General features: G+C 38.2%; 1 protein-coding gene across 1 annotated transcript; it reads right to left on the minus strand.

Moving 5' to 3' along the window:
* Positions 1-1,888: 1,888 nt before the first annotated feature.
* On the minus strand, positions 1,889-4,990 carry LOC126475220 (YTH domain-containing protein 1-like). The gene has a single exon (XM_050102886.1). It carries the CDS (start codon positions 4,641-4,643, stop codon positions 3,252-3,254), a length of 1,392 nt encoding a protein of 463 aa, XP_049958843.1. The 5' UTR covers positions 4,644-4,990; the 3' UTR covers positions 1,889-3,251.
* Positions 4,991-9,192: the final 4,202 nt, after the last annotated feature.

Below are 9,192 nucleotides of genomic sequence, written 5' to 3' on the forward strand. Positions count from 1 at the left end.
TAATTTCAGAAAAATTGGACGATTTGTTCAAGAGAAAGAGCTTCACAAATTGAGCAAGTCAGTAATACATTGGTCCACCTCTGTTCCTTATGCAAGTAGTTGGCAACAATTGAGTTGTTGATGTCACTCAGGGATATTGCACCACATTCTACCCAATTGGTGTGTTAGATTGTAAAAATTCTGAGCTAATTGGAGGGCACTGTCTATAATGCTCCAAGCGTTTTCAATTGGGGAGAGATCTGGTGACCTGGTTGTCCAAGGTAAGGTTTGGTAAGCACAAAAACAAACAGTAGAAACTCTCGCCATGTGCGGGAGGACATTACCTTGGTGAAATGTGAGCCCAAGATGGCTTGCCACGAAGGGCAAAAAATAGGAGCATAGAGTATCATTGTCGTACTACTGTGCTCTTAAGGATTCCATGGATGACAACCCAAGGGGTCATGTTCCAAAGTGAAATAGCAACCCAGACCATCACTCCTGAGTGTCGGGCTGTATGGCAGGCAACAGTTACATTGGTATCTTACCACTGCCCAGGGCATTTTCAGACGCGTCTCTGTTTGTCTTGGAACTCAATTCAAAGTGAGACTCATCACTGAAGACAATTCTATTCCAGTCAATGAAATCCAAGCCAAAAACAAGTCTGGAGATGCCTGCCATATGGCTCGACAACCAGGAGTAACGGTCTGGGATGCCATTTCCTTTAATAGTAGGACCACTTGGTTGTCATCCATGGCATTCTTATTGCACAGAGGTACATCAACAACATTTTATGCCTGTTTTGTTGCCCCTCACGGCAAGCAAGCAACACTGGGCTCACATTACAGCATGATAATGCATAAGGTCAGTTTCTACTGCTTGTCTTCACGCTTGCCAAATGCTATCTTGAACAGCAAGGTCGCCAGATCTATCCCCAACTGAGAACGTTTGAGGATTGAGGATTATGGGCAGGGCCCTGCAACCAACTCCAGATTTTGAAGATCTAATGCACCAATTGCACACATTTCAGCATGATATCCTTCAAGAGGGCATCCAACAACTCAATCAATGTTAGGCTGAATAACTGCTTTCATAGAGGCCAAGGTAGGCCAATGCATTACTACTTGCTCAATTTGTGAAACTTTATCTCTTGAATAAATCATCCATTTCTCCTGAAATTGTTATAATTTGTTTGCCTGTACATGGATATCACATTTATTGATTTCAGTCTTCCATTCCATTTGGATAATTCCTTCATGGTACGTCATTGCCCCCCCCCCCACCCCCCCTTTTTTGAGTGTATATTACTCTTGCAGCAATACTAACATCAGTGAAATAACACTACCAATTTTTTTTTTATTTCAATGCTTTTTCCCTCTACTCTATATCATAAATATTTGCCCATATTTAATATTCTTCAAAAGTCATACCAACTCTATCCACAAAAAAATGTTATGTTAATATTCAAACATAAAGCAAGAAAACAAATAGTAAATAATGTAATACTTACGCCTGAAGTGACATACAGCAAATACCCACCATTTTTGAAGAACCAGAAGAATAAATGTCTTCCTTTGCTAATGTTGACAAATTCACTCATTATACTAAACACACACACAATAATGTCCATAATCATAGTTAATACTTCCTAAATATGCAAGCACAAACTCAGCTGTCACATCCATTTCAAACGGAGGTCCTTTTACAGCTGTAATACCATTCAAAAGTACCTTTGTGAATACAAGCAGTTTATATTGTAGACAACCACCAACCACTAGCTGATTTCAACTAATTACACCATAAACCTGAAATCAAGTTCTCTTGCAATGATGAATCACACATAAAAAACTGTCTATCCCACACAAAAAAGTTTATCTGGTATGGAAGGAGCGGAAATACAACGAATGTCATTCACCGCATGGAATAATGATTTAATTTGGAACAGTGACATACACAGTACTGAGAATCAAGGTCTGTTCATAACACACGTTTCAAAATATATTATTTATTTAGTTCCTTGACACACTTAAAAAAAAAGGGTCTTAAAATACATTCACTGTGTTCACTATATTAAACACATCACAATTCAAAGAGCCACTGACTGAATAAAGAACTACTTCATTAATGTGAAAATGGAATTCATAGATAACGAACCTTACTTTCACATTCAGGAATATCATTATACACCCATCCTCTAATATTAGCCCATTACTAATAAGCAAAACGAGTAACTGTGAATACAAGTAAGGCAAACACTATTAATGTTTTTTTAAATTAAATCTACAAGTGCTATTCTTAGCTGTATTGTGTCTTGCAAACACACAGCAAGCTAAATATGTAGATAAAGCACCTGACAATTAACAGCTATCCATTGGCACACAACAGGCCACTATAGGAAATACAAGCCAATCCTCATGTACAATGTGAAGCCACATTGCACTGCAAAAAGCACCAAATGTCAAAACAATTTTGGATTATTAACTTGTTCAAATGCTTAATGTAACATCTATAAAATTTTCTGCATAGAAGCAGCATGTTACTACAATTAGTGCACTCTCTCTTCCTTTGAAACAAACAACAAATCAGAAAAATAAGGCAGCAATGAATAATTTTTTGCTGAGGACAATATTAATTTTACTGAAGTGTGGCTTCACACTTTGGGTGAGTGCTGATTTTATACTACCGTGATGTCTAGAAACCAATGTGGCTACAAATGTGTCTGTTCCACAAAATACTGTACGAAGTACAACTGGCAAGAGAAAGATGAAACAAATACCTTTGGTTAGCAGGAACATTTATTCCTTAATGTCAAATGGCTCCTGAACCAAAGTAGCAAAACTTAATAGCCTTTCAGGAATGATAAGAATGCTGTAGTTACACACCAAGTCACAGAAACTATTATAGCCTTTCTTCAATCACATACTAACTGGATGGGTGAAAATATCGAAAAATAGTTTAAGTTTGGCGTCTGATCTGTTTTAACTATACACAACTAAATACCAATACCAATGAAGCATCTCTACGAGAAGATTACTGCAATTATTCCCACTTCATCCATTATTTGGTGCATATCACAAAACAACACTGAAACCTCAGACCATTTTAAATAAAAAAGTCAGATAATTAATCAGGCTACTACCATTTGACAAACAGGCTATTCTTAAGAAATCAAGATAAAGCCATATTCTTAGTCAACAAATATCATGATATTCCTGAATGAGATTTGGCCATATGCATGTAATATGGATGAATGACAAGCAAACATACATTCAGTCTCATCGTCGTTCACGGTATCGGTGATGATCACGATCACGGTCTCTTCTTTCGCAGGTTCTCCATAGAAACTCATCAACAGAACGATCATATGATCGTTTATCTGAATGGCTTGAAGACCGTGAAGGCATTGATGAGTATTCAGGAAGTGGCGGCCCATCATAATAACGAGGCGGTGGCGCTGCATCATATGGTGAGGTGCTCGAAGATGACATGTAGACACCTGGTGGTGGAGCATATGGCATAGGTGGCAGTTGATGCTGCATCTGCCGCATATAATCTGCAACATAGGCCTGTGCTGCTGCCACGGGACTCCCACCACCAAATGATCCACGATCTCCATCTCTTGGGAACCAGTTACCCAGTCTATCCCTTTGACGAGATGACGACGATCGCTTGAAGACTCCTCCACTGCTTCCCAACCTGCTTCTGACACTCATGAAGTACTTGCGGCGCCCTCGACCAAAGGAACCACCACGGCTTCGCCATGAAAATGTTCCCCTTGGTGAAAATCTGTTGCTGCCACCACTGCGCTGGTATCTTTCAGTTCTGTGTTGTGTAACACGAGGCTTTATCATCTTTGCTGCTTCCTTTGATTTTCTCAAAATTGGCGTCATTTCAATACCTTCATCAACAGGAAAAAGGCGACATAACTCTGCTGCCACTTTTGGTTCAATTTCTTGTCCATCACGACCAATCTTTACTGGTTTTCCCTCATTCCATGGATTGTACAGATGTACTGTTGCACTGAAAGGCAACTCTTTGCGGCAAACCCAGTCCACTCTGAAAACACCTCCTAGGGCTCTTGCTGAAAGTCCTGGGGGTAGTACCCAAGAAATTGGAGATACATCCCGTCTGGACTCTCCACTCAGTCGTGCAAAGCCAGCAAATTTTCCGCTTTCTTTAACCGAGAATATAAGAATAACATTTCTGCATTCTCTGTAAGCATGGTTCAACTTCGACTCATTCTGTGGAAGTGTTGACCAAACTCCTTTTGCTTTTGACAGAGTTACATTTTCTGCGTTATTGCTCTTAATAAGAAAAAATCTTGCATCTCTGAATAAATAATTGAGCTTCGTTATGTAGTCATATGACTTCGATTTCTCTCTCGACTTCGAACGCTTCAGCACCGGTGGAGGGCTTTTTCTTTCTCTTGAGCGACTTCTGTTGAGTCTGTGTCTTGGTCGTCGCTTCCTACGATCAGTCGAATCTGAGCTGACGGAAGTTATGCTTTGGTGACTGGAAGCGCTGTCCTCCGAACTCGATGAGCTCACCTCGCTCCGAGTGTCATATTCACTCATTTCATCCAATTTGATGTCGTCACCCATATCTTCTCCAAAACTAAGATTAAGATTTTCTACATCAACACTAGTTTCTATGTCGCCTTCCTCCATTACGTATTACACAACACGGTTGTCTTCTGGCGTCAAGTTTGTTCAACCTCAAAACTGATGTCTTACAGTCCACTTATTCAATATAACAAGTTAGTGCTGATACTCTTTCACAGACTTCTACATCCAAGCAAAATGACTGTAATCACAGGAGCAAGATATTGTCTTTGCACTTTAACCAAAATACCATTGTTTCTTGTACACAGTTTCTTTTCGCATTTTTCACAACTCACTACAAAATAAAGTAATACTCGCCCCCACCTTCAACGAAGCACTTTGTTTCCAAATTTATACCGGTTTAGAATCACCCAATACACTTTCTTCTCAAAGATACAAGGGAGCAGCTTGCGTAGGTATCGATCGTTTTCATACAAGCGCCCTGTCGATATACGATGTATCGAAGCTTATGACATTTTAACATAATTAAAAATATATTGATTGGCGACTCCATGGCGTGTTGCGTGCACCACGACTAAATAGTGGATAGAATTGGAAGGAAAATCAGCATTGGCCGTATTTTGTTGTTTTATTGTCAGCAAAATCGATTTTCGGTCACTTAGTGACCATCCTCAGTGCTGTAATATACAATTAAAATTGGTAGGCACTGGTATCAAGCTATAAACACAAGCACAAGTATTGTGGTTATAGCGTGATATCAGTGCCTACCAATTTTAATTGTATATTACAGCAGTGAGGATGGTCACTAAGTGACCGAAAATCGATTTTGATGACAATAAAACAACAAAATACGGCCAATGCTGATTTTCCTTCCAATTCGATCCTTAAAAATATATAAATTCAATGTAATATTCGTCTTTTCTCGGGTCTTCTATATGACTTCTTCGTAATGAAATTTGTTGTTGAGCGGAAACAGAATCATGCATATTTTAAAAATATTTTTACAAATGTCTCTACACATTGTACAACCACAGTCTAACAGTCTTATGTTGAACTGTGGTACAACTGTAGTGGCTGCATAGACAACACGCAGGGATCAGTGAGATATCGAGCTCACTGGCTATGATCTGTATGCGCAGATTTGACGACCATTGATATTTGCGCAGCCAAATCGTCGAACGTGGACTAACCTCCGCACGTACCTGCAAATGTCTCTGTAGGCAGTAATATAGATTATATAGTCACAGAGACGGAAAAGGTAAATGTAGGTGGATATAAGTTTTCAGCACAAGTAAGTAGAGACACTATGGAGAGAGGATAACTTGCCATACATGTTAAAACTTATCGTAGTGTCAAAAATTTAGGAACTAAAAATATTTGTGTACAGTAACATATAGAAGCATGTGCCTGTGAGCTTAAAATAAATAATGATGCTCTTATTATTGTAGCTGTGTATAGGTCCCAATTGAGAGATTTTCACCTATTCTGAAAATTTTTGATTCTTTGTTGTGCTCTCTGTCAGACAAAGGGAAGCAAATTATTGTTTGTGGGCATTTCAGTGTGCATTTTCTGAAAGTGAGTTAGAAGGAATGACCTTGAAGTATTAGTTGGTTCTTTCGATTTGACATCAGTTACTGATTTTACTACTTTGGTAGTCCAGGAAAGCAGTGCATTGATGGATAATGTTTTTATAGGCCAAGATAAATTTAACCGAATAAAAAAATTTTCTATTAAGAATGGTCTTTCTGATCACGATGCACAGCTAGTTCCAGTATTTGACATAGCTCCATCCTGTAATGCAAAACAGTCCTCCAAAGTAATGAATTCATTTAACGATTTAGCAGACATATAGGAAACCAGATGCTAATTGCCGAGAATTTTTTAATATAAACGTGAAAGAGTTGTGAGATAATGTTATATTAATTAATCAGTACATGCATAACAACAGCTACATACCCCAGAACACATCATAACCACCAAGTAATTACAATGCAAAGGAGAAAAAAAAACTGTTGATATCAATTTACATACCTCAACATGTTCCCTTAAATTGATATCGACAAACAGTATGAAGTCTAAATGCACAGTCACTCCTTCACTTCTTTCAGGTCACAGTTTTTTACATATGCCTCATGTCTGGCATTGCTAAGTGGTTTTGTGAAAGCATTGGCTAACATTGTGTCAGCAGGTAGATGTTCAACATTAACAACACTTGACTCAACATGGCTTCTTACAAAAGAACGCTTTTTATCTATATGCTAGGATCTAGAGTTTGTCTCTATATTCTTAACTAACTGAATAGCTCTTTTATTATCACAATATACTGTAAGTGACTTTATGATATTGCTTGGATCTATCTCAAACAAAAATTGTCTTAACAGCAGTTAATCTAAAACACTTTATGTCATGGCAGAAGTTCAGCTTCACAAGTAGAGACTGCAATAGTTTTTTGTTTTCTTTCAGACCACGAAATTTTGCAATTTTTTTGCATGGACGAGTTACAGAATGTCTGCCATTGATTTTACTTCCCCAATCTGCATCACTGGAGGCCATTATTTCTCTGTTATCACCTCTAGAAAATTCTAGCTTGTAGTCCATGTGTAACGTCTCAGCTATTGACACGGCTGCAGAGTTTTGCAGTAAATTTTATTCCATTAGGTCAAGCTGTACTGAAGGCTGGCAATGAAGCCTCCAGACCCGAATGTTGTGTAGTCGGCTGCTAGTGTCATAATGCCATCTTTTGCGGTGTGTGGACCGTCAGAACTGCTCTGTGTGGAGCGTACTAAGATCACTTATTCAATCCACCTAAGAAATTAAATATCTATGATAAATATGATCTGTTGTTTTCAAATTTTGTATAGGAACTATTATAATTTAGGAGAACAGTGTGTAAAATTTTCATGCAGATAACTATAATAGTTTTGGAAATATAAAAAACCTATTAAAAAGTACTTTACCGACACTTAGTAAAGCAAATTCAAATAGGAATCATAACAGTTTAAGTTTCTTTGTTATTTGAAAACAATAACAGCACTCTCAGTGCGCACAAGTTATTTTTCAGGAATTTTGATTCTAAACTTGTAAAAATTTTGCTTTCACAATGGAAATAATAGTTTAAAAGTTGATATTTATATTTTGTGTTATGGTGGGAGACGATGAGGGTGAATGTGAGTGTGTATGTGGGGACATACGTCAAATTTCCATTTTATAATGCATTACACCATCCGTAACTAGCAAGTGTTACATAACCAGGAGTCCTGAAAATGGTGGATCCCCCTAACTGGTGGATGACGTACGTCTAGGAGCGTTTGCTTTTGTAATAAGGCAGCCTGGAAGATAATAAGAGGATACTTTAGTTCTAAAGTATTTTTCGAGCATAGTTTTCTTTTGATTTTCGTTTGGTTTGGTTTTGTGGAACATTTTGTGAAATTTTGCAATATGAAATGACGTAAATGCATCTGCAAATGCTGATTGGAGTAAAGTGGTTTGCGCGCGAAATTGATTATGAAAGGTTAATCTGACTGATGATAATTTTGATCAACCAATGAGAGAGAAGTCTTTCCCATGTAATTAAATGCGTTATATGCCCCGTGAGCGAGGGCATTCAGGCAGTCGTAGAGTTGCTGTCAGACGAGAAGGTCATGTTAAATGTGTCTGAAAACATTATCTGTAAGATGAAGAAATGACGGTTAAATCGCGGACGGTTTATATCGCCGTACTAGCAGACACAATTACGGATATTTCGGTGAAGTTTTGAGAGGATTTGGAATGTTGGTTGCAGAATAAACCGCGTGTGAAACTATCGGCCTTTGTGAATATTCTGCATGGCGTGTTCCGTATGCATGTACAGAACATCTTGGCGACCATCTTCTCTCGAAGAATCCACTTAAAAGGACCGAATGTAAACTCGTTTTGTAACAGTGTATTGCCTGTTTGAATCTCGTAATATTTCGGGTTGGACTTAGCTCACTCCTGGCTGTCTTACGTGTGATATAAGCTGCACGAACTAGTAGTAGAAGTACTACCATCGTAAATATGAGATTGGTGACAGAATAAATGAAAAGGACCGTAATAAAACATCAGTATCTACAAACAAACATTTTCAATGAAGGTGAGGAAGCAACCACTTTGCCCATTATCAATAGAGATGTACAGGTTTATCTTGTTACTTGAGTTACACGGCCTTTGTAATCGTAAGTATGGACGGTGATTTTCTTCAACGCTTTTTTTCTCACCGTCTACATAGTACCTACGAATGCAGAGCAACGGGTGGTGAATGGACGCTATACTGAGTTAGGAGGACATAATTGTCACAACGCAGCATACCAACCCCATCCCGCCGCACATGGTTTCTTTTAAATGTCTAAGCAATCTTTTTACTGACAACCACAGAATTTTTTAAAAACATTGATTATATCTGCTAAGGAGACTTACAGCTAAACGCATATCAAGTCTGGAGATTTGAGATAGATATAAAAGACTTCTTGTTGCCTCTTGATAATGTACATTGATATCACTTGTTTCGACTGCTTCAAAGTCTAAATCAAGTGGTGCTGATACCAGCTTGGCGTCACTCATTCCAAATTTCTCCAGAACTTTTTTGTGTTGAATTTCTGGGAGATCCAATTTTTTTCTTTTTCAGGATCACGTGTAA

The sequence above is a fragment of the Schistocerca serialis genome, chromosome 4, assembly GCF_023864345.2.
Source record: "Schistocerca serialis cubense isolate TAMUIC-IGC-003099 chromosome 4, iqSchSeri2.2, whole genome shotgun sequence".
Lineage (NCBI taxonomy): Eukaryota > Metazoa > Arthropoda > Insecta > Orthoptera > Acrididae > Schistocerca > Schistocerca serialis.

Bases quoted from the DNA above. Each gene is read 5' to 3' on its own strand.
- LOC126475220 (XM_050102886.1), bottom strand. From the start codon at position 4,643: ATGGAGGAAGGCGACATAGAAACTAGTGTTGATGTAGAAAATCTTAAT.